Genomic DNA, 13,431 nt, shown 5'->3' with positions numbered 1-13,431 from the left:
GAGACAATTGGGGGAGCTTGGACTTAAAACAGGCAGATGTCTTAGGTTTCGTTTCCTAGAAAATACAGTTTGAGTCAATGATGAAAATGCTTTCGGATGGAACGTTCAAACCAAAGGCAGAAAAAATAAAAAGGGAAATGAGAACATATGTGAGCTTGGATTTAAAAAATAACTAGTTGAGTTCCACTATAATTTAGATTGTAAAAATCTGGAAAGAGCATTACTCCCACTCTACCAAGAAAAGCTGGATGAACTAATAATTTTTCTTTAACCCACAAGGGTTAAAGAAGAGCTAAGGTCACAGGGAAACCAAGTGGCTGGCATGAAATCTAAGGAAAGACGGGCTCCTTCAAGGAGAGCTGGGTGGAAGCATTGACTCACCAGTAGCAAAATAGGGGGTAGGGGAGAGGGTAGGTGCCATAGAAGCAGATAAAAGTGTTTAGCGAAAATTTTTAATGATGTGGTGAAGGCCAGTCATAGCTAAGATATAAGGGGAGCTTACACTCATAGGCTCATCTAAATGGACCTCCACTGGTGCTCACAAGAAAGATGGAGGGCAGAGCAGGAGAAAGCTTCCCTTTGAGGTTCAAGGTAGAGGAAGTGAGAAACGAGAAATATTGGAAATTGGGAAAGGAACAAAAGCCTGCCCCAATTCTTGCTCTGTATACAACAAAAGTCTTAAGCCTTCAGAAGAAAGGCAATGAACCCTCTTACCTACGGAGTATATGTGAAAGACTAAAACCATAGCTGGGAGAAGGGTAAATGGAAAACACCTTTTGCTCCTAGCAGCAGAGCAGGAAATCCCAAAATCAGATCTCCCAAAGACACACTGCAGACTTTAGCCACTATGGGGAAACGGACAGGTTTACTGAGCAAAAACCTACTGCTAAGTTCCGGGGCCAGTCTAAGACTGCAGCAGGACAGGACAGCAGAGAATACTCCCCACCCTCTGATTGGACAGGCAAGTAGCAAGTAAAAAAAAAAAAAAAAAAAAAAAAAAAAAAAAAAAAGCAGCATTCTGTCTCTGGGGAAGAGGCTAGAATGTGGAGAGAGACCATCTCTGAATTCTAAGTCCACAGCGCAGGCCAAGAGTTGAGGGTGGAGGAAGAGTATTGAAAAAAGCAATGGTTTTATGTATGTCTGGTAAATCAAGGTTGTTATGTTTTTCAGACCTCCTGTATCCTTCCTATTTTTGTCTGCTTGATCTAACAGCAGTTTAGGGAGATTCTGTTGAAATCCTCTGTGATAGGAATGGATTTGACAACTTTTCCTTGAATATCCACCATTTTTGGCATTTGAAGTTTTGATGTAATTTTGATAGGGCTTTTCCCCAATTTTGATGCAATAAAAAAGTTATAATACTTCAGGGTCTCTTGTGTTATGATCCTCACTCTTGAAATCCATGAGTAGAGACAAGTGTCCTTTTAAACCACTTTAATATCCCTAAAATATGGCCAAACATGATTACTACAAAGACTAACCCATAGGAGCACTAAAGAGTAGACTGTCTATATACTTTAATCCAGCAGAAAGATCAGGATGAACTCTAATGTAACAGGTGGTGCATTAGTTTCCTATTGTTGCTGTAACAAATTACCACACACTTAGCAGCTTAAAACAACACAAATTTTTAAATAATTCTGGAGGTGAGAAGTCTGAAATGAGTCTTACTGGGCTGACATCAGGGCTTCAGCAGAGCCGCATTTCTTTCTGGAGGCTCTCGGGGAGAATCCATTTTCTTCCCCCTTGTAGCTTCTAGAGGCTGTCAGCATTCTTTGGCTTATGTCCCTGTCCCCCCATTTCCAAGCCAGCATCATCGGTCCAAGTCTTTCTCACACTGCTACCTTTCTGCTTCTCCTTCTGCTTACCTCTTCCACTAATAAGGACTCTTGTAATTAGATTGGGCCCATATGGTTAATACAGTCTAATCGCCCCCTGTCGAGGTCAGCTGATAACCTTCCTTCCACCTGCAACTTTAATTCCCCTTTGCCATGTAATCTAACATATTCACAGGTCCTGGAATTAGGTCATGCCTATCTTTGGGTCATTATTCTGCCTATCACAGGTCGTTAATGGAAGGAGCAGAAAAGGTGGACATCGTGCTTAGGTTGAACTACAGAGATGTATAGTAAGTTTAGAAAAGGTACATAAAATACAGCAATCTGCCTAAGTATGACATCACTTTCAAATCTACTTCATATTATGTTTTTTCCTAATATTTCTTCATGCATATAGGTAATTATTATTCAATTAGTATTTACATGTTATTAAAATATATTTATTTTGGAAAAAAGTCAATATTTGGTCTATTTGTAAATAATATTCTAAGCAATGTCCTCATCTACCTGGAGGGACTTTCACAAAAGTGTAATGTGGTACTGAGTATGTGTTACCCAATTTCTTTCTTTTCAGTAATCTGTATAACCAACCTGGGGCTCGAACTCATGACCCTGAGATCAAGAGTTGCATGTTCTTCCAACTGAGCCAGCCAGGCACCCTTTTATTATACAATTTCTAAAGACCATGTTGGCCCTTCACATTCAAACTTCCTTAATAGTAAATAGCCAAAGGACCTAATGGTAGCTTCATTTCAGAATAAAACTGGATTTTAACCCAATTTTATTTATTTATATGCTTGTTTATTTTTTGGACAACCATTTATACTTTCTTTCGAGCTCAGGGTAGTCTTCAAAGTGGCTAAAACTCTGATAATCAGACTACTGAGTAAAAATGGGATGCTGTATTTCAAGGCACAGAAGGCATTTTTGCAACTAAAACTAGGATATTTGGGACTTTTTTGTTTTACTTTAGCAAGAATATTTCCTTACTTGTTCGTTTCATAAAGCAAATGTGGTTAAATATCTACTCTGTATTAGAACTCATGCTAGTCATTTGGAATAAGTCATTAATTAATTCAATAATTATATATTTTATTATTTTTTGAGAGAGTGCGTATGAGGGGGAAGGAGAGGAGCAGAGGCAGAGGGAATCTTTTTTTTTTTTTTTTAAAGATTTTTATTTATTTATTTGAAAAACAGAGCATGAGCATGGGGAAGGGCAGAGGGAGAGGGACAGGCAGACTCCCCAGGGCTCAGTCCCAGGACTCTGAGATCATGACTGAGCCAAAGTCAGACGCTTAACTGACTGAGCCACCCAGGCACCCCGAAAAAGAATCTTAAGCAGGCTCCATGCCCAGCATGGAGCCCGAGGTGGGGCTCATCTCATGACCCTGAGATCGTGACCTGAGCGGAAACCAAGAGTTGGACACTTAACCAACTGAGCCACCCACAAGCCCCTCAATAATTATGAGTGCCTACTCTGCACTAGAACTTTTTTAGGTTAAGTTCCTCAGAGACCTTATATTTTAGTGTGAAAGAGAATACACAAGTAAAATATATATTTAATAAGTACAGTGAATAAAGAAAAAAAGGGGAGTGGGGGACAGTAGAGACTTAAGTGGTCAAAGAAGTCCCCTTTAGTAAGGTGACATCTGAGCAGAGATGTGAGTTGAGAAGTGAGCCACATGAATAAGGTTGAGCAAACTGTCTCGGAGAAACAGCAAGCTCAGAGTCACAAGAAGCTGGAACACGGCTGGCATGTTCCAGAGAAAGCAAGGATGACCGTATGGCTGAAGGGTAGCTGAAGGGTAGCGAGCTTAAAGAAGAGAAGCAGATGAAGTGAGTGAAGCGGTGAGGCGGGGAGGAGAACAGGTTCTACAGGGTCTTGTACTCGGTGAGGATCTGGTGGAATGGGAAATGAGAAGGATCAGAGTAGGGGGATGACAACTTTCATAAAATTATATTATTGCTGTCCCAAAATATTGAAGTTTTCCATCTACATTTGGGCTTACTTCTAGTTTATCTGATGCCATTGCTAAGTTCCACAACCATTATTTGAGATTTTCTTTCTGCCTGATTACTTTTTAAACAATTTATGTTTTATTAGCCCTGGGATGCCAGTACATCACAATGTATATTAGACTCTCAAAATGATATTGAAAAACAATAACCTGAAAGCACATTTTATCACTCAATATTTTAGGACTTAAGCATCGATCTTTGGTAAACAAATCATTTAGTTAAAAACTGGAGAATAAGTAACTGAAGATCCTTTAGAGCATGAATCAGACCATGATGTGCACAATTAATTCTATGTACCAGGTACTAAGTATATAATCTTTTACTTCTAGCAGTACCCCAGCTATTATTTTCCTTATTTTATGATAAGGAAGTTGAAGTTCAAAATGAATGGTTCAAAGACTTTACCGAGGTCTCTCTGTTCCTAAGTTTTAGGACCCCAAGTTCTCTTTTCACGCGCATTTCTCTTTACTTCTGTATCTTTTTATTTACAGAATCTTCCAGTGTCTGGCTTCTAGTAGGTGTTCCTCGAATAAATACACGTGAAGGCCTTCTGCTAAAGGTAGCATTACTGTTATTCCCGGCGCCCTCACCAACACCTTCACCTTAGAACTGCCTCCCTTTAGGAGGGAGAGGCATTTCCAGTTCCGGTTTCAGGCTTGCGCGAAGACTCGTAATTCAAGTTGTTTGTTCAATCCCATTACACTTTTTCTTTGCACCAGAGACCCCTAATTGCCACACCCTGGTAGGGGAAAAACCCCATCTTTATACTACGGATTAGCTCAGTCCGCCTTACAGTCCCTGTAAGGAGAAGGGCGGCACGCCTGCCTTCTTTTCCTCGACGGCGCTCCGGGATGAAAGCTTCCAGGACTCAAAGTTTCTGCAGGAAAGAAAATCAAAGCCACGGGCTCGCGGGTCATCAGGAACCCGCAGGGTACCCCTAGCTCCTGCCAGCCGTTTTCCTGCTCGTGCATCCCGGTGCGGTCTCCCGGCCTTTGGACGGCGAAAAGCGGCACCCGCCATGTCCAATCACCAACAGCACCGTCAGCCAAACCCCTCTTCGAAGGGGAAAACAGAGCCCGCCTCCTCGGACCTTGGAAGATGAGGGCGGGGCGACGCTCCGCGAGCGCGCTGCCGTTACGCCGACGCACGGGCACGCCGGCCCCGCCCACACCCTCGCGAGTCGCTTTCCGGCGGGAGCTCAGAACTAGGGGCATAGGTGAGGTTGCGGCTTGGGTCGTGGAGCCGACTGAGGGGTGCTCTGCCCTCTGGTAGCCGCCGGCATGCCTCACTTGGAAAACGTGGTGCTTTGTCGCGAGTCCCAAGTGTCCATCTTGCAGTCCCTGTTTGGAGAGGTATTGTGGTCATACTATCTTTTCTCTTCCAAATCCTGGAGGCAGACATTTCCGTGGTCTTGCGACGTGTTTTAAAATTTCTGTCTTCGTGTTTGGATTGAGGGGCAGTACTCCATTTTTTTTTTTTTTTCTTTGAGAAAAGGGTGGTTGTAAGTCTACCCCACTCTTACACCCAAAGTAACTTCTGATTAGTCCCTTTAAAAGAGAACAGCTGAGGCAGGACCGGCCGGCACCTCAGGACGTTGGCCCAGGACGGGTTGTTTTACACACGCCACGCTTTCGAGACGGTGTTAACCCAGAGTAGCCACTGGAAGTTGCTTAGTATCTTATGCCAGCTGAAAAAGATTTTACACAACAGGTGTGTTCGCAGTGTTATTATTTTTTTTTTCCAAAGTAAGTTCGCATGTTTCATTGAGGTAATAGGTGTAAATCAAGCGTGGATGTAGGTGGTGGTTTTCAAGACTAGTGATGGCCAGTGTAGGCTTCAGGTTTAAAACTTCAGCGGCTTTTCCAGAATTGCGGAAGCCGTTTGAAGAGATCTTGGCTAGAATTCTTGAGTAGCGGTTCAGGTGATGCCTGAGAGAAGAGGTTAAGTGTCTTTGAATGAACACAGCTAGGGACTCCTCCATAGGCAGGAGGTAGCATTCACCAATTCAAAACTTCATCTTTTTTATGTTCTGGTGGCCTTTAGTGAGCGTTTTGCTTCAGCCTCGTTAATTAGACATGGAGTTAACTTAATCAGACATACGTCTTATCTGTGAGGAGAGTAAATGAGTTTAGGCTCAATACTCATTTTCCCTCCTTCCCGCCCACCTTCTGGTTTGCTTTCTTGAGTACTTTAAGTACTTGCATCCAACTAAAAATGTTGGATAGCAGTCTAAGTATTAATGGAAAAGTACCATCCTTCTTCTAAAGGTGCACAGTAGTTAGGGAAGCTCTTACTTCCCTGCAATGACTGCATCCTCAGTGTTCTAGTTATAATGCTTTCAGTTAGAGTTATCCATATTGTGACTGAAATATTTTCTCGGTTATGCTCTTTGCATTCCTTCCTTGGAGATGATATAAAACCAGATCACTCCTAACTAGAGCCGTCCTCCAGAAAAAAGAATATTGGCAAATAGAGATGACAGTATTGGTTTGGTGTTGATCACAGAAAGGGTTTCGACCTTTGCTCTTACTGCAGATCACATTTAACAGTGTTAATATTGCTTTTCTTCAAGGTGCTGTGCATGTGGGAGATGCAAAAACTGTAAAAAAAAAAAAAAAGAAAAGAAAAAAAGCCGGTTCATATTTCTAAGCAGATCCATTTATTTGCTCAACAAATATTTACTGAGCACCTTCTCTGTCTTAGGCACTGTGCCAGATCCCGGCTAATTACAGTTTGTTAAGGAGATTTATGAGGGTGAAAGGTTAAGTAACAGTGCGAGAGTTCAGTACAATTCTAAGTTACAGTAGAAAAGATGTCATAGGGTGAAATATTACTAAGCAACAAATAGTGGATGCAGACCAATGTGGCAGGATTTTTTTTCGTGTAGCTTGGAAAAATTTCCTGAAGGAAATTTTAAAGGTGAACTATATTATTTGGATAGCAGAAATGCTCAGCAAGCATGCGTTTAATTCTTGGGAGCGCATTTTTGAGCCAGTTAATTTACAGGATTGTTAGATATAAACTTAAAAAAAGGATTCATATACTGAAACATCCATCTTAAGCCTATTTGGGGGCTGCTTTGGCATATGTTGTTAGAAAGTTTTCTCCCATATAAATCTGAGTCCCTGATTTGTCTTGCAAAAGGAAATGTGTAACTTAGTGGCTAGAATGTAATAAATGTTAAATAAATAATAATGATAATAAATTAATAAAGTAAAAACAAATGTGGATATATAAATAAATAATAAAAATAAATGGCTATTATTGCAGTGGTAGATAATGATCATTAGAGACTCTACTTTCTTATGGAAATTGCATCATCCAATATTCTTGTAATTACTTTTTTAAAACATCCCACTAGACTCTGAACTCTTCCAGAGCAGATTTTGTCTTTAACAGGTATTTGTAGTCTTCAATGCATCATGGTTTTCAGCATTTTATAGGTGTCTAATAAATGAATGAAACATATTTGTAGTATGAATGAGTCCAGTAGAGGGGCATTTGACAATCTTTACTTTTCACTAGGCAGCTGACTCTTAACATCTAGCAGGAGGTTCTTGAGAATATGTGTTTTGAAATATATATAGATTTTATTGTTTTATTTGATGAAGTGTGTACATTTAGGCCATGGTAAATATATATGCATAATTTAAAAGTATTAAGTTTTCCAAAGAACAGAGGACTTGTGAAATTCCTTCCAACTTTGTGATTGCATATACTTTGTTTAAAATGTTTAGTGAAATTGTAGCCTGTGGGATTAGATTCTTTAAAGAGTTAAGATAAAAATGGAGTATGGTCAAAGTTATCCTTGAAAAATCTCTGAAATCTATATATTTGAAAATAGAAGAGTTTGTACATATAAACCTGCACAGTAATAAAACTATAAATACATATATACTGTATATATAGCATATAAGTCATATTATATATGTAGTACATACTAAATATACCAAACAGAATTTTTCAGAAATTTTAATTTAACAGAGAAAGTGCTTAGAATTGAATTCAGGTTAAGTTCAAAGTGTAATCATGGATCCAGTGTATGGTCACTGTTGAAATAATTTGGATTGAATATTTTACTTTGCCACGTAAAACTTTCTCATGAGTTGATAATTATCTTCTGTTTTGTGTGTGCAGACTAATACTTGTCTTTTCTGTGTTAGAGGCATCATTTCAGCTTTCCATCAATTTTTATTTATGGACATACTGCCAGTGGAAAGACCTATGTAACACAAACTTTGTTGAAAACTTTAGAGGTAAGAATAACTGTTAACTGATTGCTTTTTAAACTCATACACTCCTAGAAATGGAAGGAATCTGGGAGATTATTTGGTCTAGTTTACCTTTCTCTGAAGGACTATCTTCTACATGAAACATTTCTGACCAATTTTTATTTGTGATATTGTGAACTCTAGTTCGTCAGTGAATAGGGGTTAAAAAAGGTTAGCAAATGTTAGTGAAACTGTGACTGAGAGATAGAAGGTAGCCTTAGTTACATTGTTATTCTGAAAGAGAAAGAAAACCTTCCTTTTTGGGTGACAATGTCACTAAAAATAGTAATAGGTTCCATTGTTTGTGCTAGATGCCGAAAGTTATCTTGCTCAGAATGAGCAGTACTGCTTTTGTGATTTCATTTTGAGAACGGACTATATTTGTAAGCAAATCTTTGTTTCCTTGTTACTTCTGGAATTAACCTCCATTCTGATCTGAGAATTAGATCTCTTCATCTAAATGAAGAGCTAGCTTAATCCTCATAGGAGGATTACTATGGTTTCAAATTCTCAAAATTCTTTTCAATCTAGATTTGTTTATCATTAGAATATTATCTTAAAATTATTAGTTTGAAATTCCTACTGAGAATTTTAACATGTACTTGGGTTTTTTTATAAGAATTCTTTAGAGTAAAATACAAATTTGCTGTGAATCTCTGTAGGAAACAAGTGGCAAACTCAAATAATTGAAGTGAGTTTATTGAGGGTACTGTTGTACAAAGGTTGAAGAAATGTTAAGGGAACCAATAAGGGATGATAAAGCACTGAGAGCTTTTACTCCCCCTAGACCTGAATGGACCATGAGAAGTGGCTGTTACCAGATCATGGTAAGAGCTGTAGCCTTAGACGGGGGCTGCCCAGCTGGAGCTGTAGCGTTTGGTGGAAGAATGTAGCCATGGTGGAATTATGGGCCACTGAGGGATAAGGGGTAGGTTAAGGGAATATTCTTTTGTTCTTCTTACTGCTCTCCTTCAGGCTCCTGGTTCTTCTCATTGACTGAATCCAACCAGAGCCAGAATATAAGAGAGTCTGGGTGATGTATTCTGTCGTAGTCAGCCTCCTGAGGTACAGAGCAGGTTGGGGATCGGAGATGTAGAGTAGAAGGACACCTGGGAAACATCCAACGGAGCCATTACTGTATATGTGGGTTTTGTTTTCTGTTTACACATTTTTTAAATTTTTGTTTTTCAGCTCCCACATGTCTTCATGAATTGTGTTGAATGCTTTACCTCAAGGCTGCTTTTGGAACAAATTTTAAACAAATTGAATCATCTTAGGTCTTCAGAAGGCGGATGTTCTACTCACATAACCTGTGAAACATTTAATGATTTTGTTCGCTTGTTTAAACAAATAACCAAAGCTGAAAGTCTCAAGGATCAGACTGTATATATTGTGAGTAATTTAATTTCATTATTCCATCTATTTGAAAATTGCTTATTAGGTCAATTTCTGTATATTTGTTTCAAGTCTCATTATGTGTATTGCACTGTGCAAAGGTGTTTTTGGGATACAAAAATGTTTTAGATGTATATCTTATCCAAAGGAAACTTCAGTTTAATGGAAGAGTTGTGGCACATACTACACTTGACTATGTGCGGAGTATGATAAGTGATAACCATCCCATGCAAAGTACGGACTTAGGCATATGTGGTACAGCTTCGTGAGGTGATAACATTTGAGATAGACTTAAAAGGATGATTAAAGGATTATAGGAAGAAGCTGAAGAAGGAGAATTTCAGATGGTAGGAATTATGTAAGGAAAGGCATGCAGATGCAGAGGGTAGGGAATGCAAATAGTCCAGTTTTAGTGGGTAACAGTGTATGAGGGGAGAAAAAAAGCTAGGAAGGTAGGTGAGGCAGATCATGGTGTATCTTGAAAACTCTGCTGAAGTGCTATATTTCATTTACTAGGCAGTGAGGAGGTAGTGAGGATTTTAGAGCAACAAATCTGTTTTAGGAAGATTACTCTGCAAGGCATGTTAAATAGATGGATTGGGGGAAGGTGATGCCAGACTGAAGTCCAAAAGATAATTTTCAGGCTCTTATCACTGTTTAAATTAGAGGAGATTTGGGCCTGGACTAGACTTGGGGCGGAAGATGCAGAGAGGAATAAACGGAAGAGACTGCGAAGGTTAAATTTTTCAATTGTGTATGGAGTAGGTTTGTGGGGAAAGATGAATCATTTGATTTTGGGGTGGCTAAGTATGAATCGTAGTTGTTACATCAATGTGAAAATGATTAGCAGACAACTGAAAATGTGTAATGTGTTTTTTTAGTGGATTTTTTAAAATACTTGAGCCCTTTTAAAAAAAATGATTATCTCTGGAATTGGAATTAAATTTTAATATAATGCCTTATTATAACAGCTAAGTTGTAAACTCATTGAAGGGACCAAATCTTATGTATTCTTGCATCTCCTGAAATATATAAAACAGTTCCTTCCACATTTTAGTTTCATTCTTTTATTTATTAAGCAAATAACTATTGGGTCCTTCCTGTATGCCAGGCACTATTTTAGATACTGGAGATAGAATATGGAACAAAATAGAGTCTCTGCCCTCCTGCAGTTTATAGTGTAGTTGAGGAAGATAGATAAAAAGCAAGTTAATATGTAAGATGTCAGATACAATATGTTAATAGAGTAAGAGAGAATCACTTGGGCGGGGGAGAGTAGTTACTTTTCTAAATAGAGATGATGACTTAGCTGAGACCTGAGGAGCAAGGAAGGAAGTGAGGAGCAAGCTATGAAGATATGTGAAAAAAGAGTATTCCAGGTAAAGAGATTTACATAAGACTACAAAGGAGACTGGAACATACTTTGTGTATTCAAAGAATACCAGCGAGGCCATTGTGGCTGGAATAGTTTAAGTATGGGGGAGAGTAGTAATGTTGAGGATCAAATGAAGGGTACAAGGATAGAAGCATGCAGACTAGTGTTATGGGTTGAATCATTTCCTCCAAGAATTCATATGTTGAAGTTCTAATCCCTAGTACTTCAGAATGACCTTAATTGGAAATGGGGTCATTGCAGTTCTAATTAATTAAGCTGAAGTTAGAGTAGTTTGGACCCCTAATTTAATATGACTGGTGTCCTTATAAAAAGAGGAAATTTGGAGATAGACATGCACACAGGGAGGATGCCATGTAAAGATTGGAATTATGTTGCCACAAGCCAAGGGACTACCAAAAACCAGGAGAGAGACCTGGAACAGACTCTTCTCTACCACCTTTGGAGGAAGCATGGCCCTCCCAAACCTTGATCTTGGACTTCTAGCTTCTGGAACTGTGAGATAATAAGTCTGTTTCTGGCACTTTTTTATGGCAGCTGTAGGAAACTAATAGAGCTAGTCATAAGGCATTTATAATAAGCTAAGCAAAACATCATGTTGGCTTAGGCCAGGGTGGTAGCAGTAGATGTGGTAAGAAGTGGTCTCAATATATTTTGACAGAGTTTCTGATAAATTGACTGTAGAGGAGGAGAGAAAGAACAAAGTTAAGAGTGACTCAAAAATTGTTGTGCACTTGAAAGGATGGAGTTGTCATTATCTTAGTGGAGAAAACTACAGTGGGGCTCTTGTTGGGCAGGGAGGGAGTGATCAGGAATTTGGTTTGGGGCACGTTAAATCCAAGTACAGATGTTCAGTTGGCACTTGGACACTGGAGTCTTAGGTTAAGAGAGGCCCACTGTGGAGATATGATTTCAGAGTTGTGAGTATAGAGGTAGCAGTTCTTAAAGCTGTGAGACCATTAGGTCACCAGGAGAGTGAGTGAGTTAGAAGAGGCGAGTCCCAAGTGCCTGAATCTTGTGGCAATCTCTTTGTTATGGGATGAGATGAGGAAGAAAAATGAGGACAGAGAAGAAATCAATGATGTATAAGGAAAATTTGGGTAAGTGCAGTGTCCTGGAAGTCTCACTATGTTGCCCCTTTCCTGATCCTTTGACTAGGGAGAGCAGGGTTTTGTTAGGGCTTTTTTGGTTTATGCTCATTAGCCTTTCTGTGTTGCTGGTTTCTTCAGCTCCACATACATGCTGTGTGAGGCAAAAACACAGCTCAGGCAGTACACTCTCTGAAGTGAATTGTCATTCCTCTGCTCTTAAGGCCTGTAGCTGGTCTGTCTTCTCTCTACCTTTCAGAGCCCTGTTTGTTTTATATATAATATTCAAGATTCTTGGTTTTACTTAGCAAAAGGAATAGGAAAAAAATACATCTACTCCCATCTTCTCGGAGGTAGAAGTCTAATTTCTTTTAAAATGCAAGTGCATAGTGAGGAATATAGCTATTATTAGTACAGTTCTGCACCATTACCTTAATTTATGCCAAGGCAACTCTAACTTAACCCACTATTACTTGCACTGTCAGTGCAAATATCAACATGGTGAAAAGGGCAAATAACGTTTCAGTATTACTATGAAAATAGTTTTGACTTTGCCAACCTTTTGAAAGGATACCAGGGACCACCCTTCCCACCCTGAAGGGGCTGCAGACAATACCTCAAAACCAGTGTTCTAGGAAATAAAGTTGGTGTTTCAGTGAGATAATGTAGGAGACAAGATAGATCACTGGTGGAGAGAAATTTAAGGAATTAAGAGTCCATATCAGAAAGGGGGCATTAATGTGGGTTTTGAAATACCCCCAAAATACAGGGTCATAATAGGGAAGTGTTAGTAAGAAGCCGTAATATTTAAAGAATGAGGAGGAATGACCTCAGTATATGTGGATGACAACAAGGAGTTTCAAAGCTAAATGTCTTTAGGTAGGAGGGAAAATCAATATTCTAGAAACACCTTGACAAGTAAGTAGGGCCCTACTCATTTTTCAGATCTATTGGATAGAAGTAAGTGTTCAGTAAGTACTTGTTAGTTGGCTGAACATTAAGTGTGAGAAAGTTTGCCGGTGTTTAATGTGGTGCAAATCAAGAGTCTGTTAGAATACCTTTGTTTTTTTTTTTTTTTGTTTTTTTTTGTTTTTTTTTAAAGATTTTATTTATTAATTTGATAGAGAGATAGCCAGCGAGAGAGGGAACATAGGCAGGGGGAGTGGGAAAGGAAGAAGCAGGTTCCCAGCGGAGGAGCCTGATGTGGGGCTCGATCCCAGGACCCCAGGATCACGCCCTCAGCCGAAGGCAGACACTTAATGACTGAGCCACCCAGACGCCCCTGTTAAAATACCTTTGTGTAAATTATTAAGATAAATGTTTGGATCTGAATTAAAATTTTTACTTCTCTGAATATTATCTGAAAATTGCTTTTGAAGAAGGATCATTTATTAGAATATCATAAAATCATTAATTATACTGGG

At 39.2% G+C, this 13,431-nt stretch overlaps 1 protein-coding gene across 4 annotated transcripts in view; it reads left to right on the top strand.

Moving 5' to 3' along the window:
• The first annotated feature begins 5,014 nt into the window (after positions 1–5,014).
• ORC5 (origin recognition complex subunit 5) overlaps positions 5,015–13,431 on the top strand; it is an 80,707-nt gene continuing 72,290 nt past the window's right edge. For 2 of the 4 annotated variants that reach the window (XR_005838623.1, XM_040644351.1), the window contains exons 1-3: positions 5,015–5,212; positions 8,024–8,116; positions 9,323–9,523. Coding sequence is in view for 3 of the 4 variants with exons in the window: in XM_040644351.1 (XP_040500285.1) it covers positions 5,141–5,212; positions 8,024–8,116; positions 9,323–9,523 (366 nt within the window). In the remaining variant the exon portion in view is untranslated. Of the gene's footprint in view, positions 5,571–8,023; positions 8,117–9,322; positions 9,524–13,431 lie in introns of all 4 variants that reach the window. The other 2 variants (XM_008703570.2, XM_008703572.2) reach the window with 2 other exon arrangements.

The sequence above is a fragment of the Ursus maritimus genome, unplaced genomic scaffold (assembly GCF_017311325.1).
Source record: "Ursus maritimus isolate PB19 unplaced genomic scaffold, ASM1731132v1 scaffold_3, whole genome shotgun sequence".
Taxonomy (NCBI): domain Eukaryota; kingdom Metazoa; phylum Chordata; class Mammalia; order Carnivora; family Ursidae; genus Ursus; species Ursus maritimus.
Note: the sequence above shows the minus strand (reverse complement) of the source record. Positions and strands in the feature narration are given on the sequence as shown.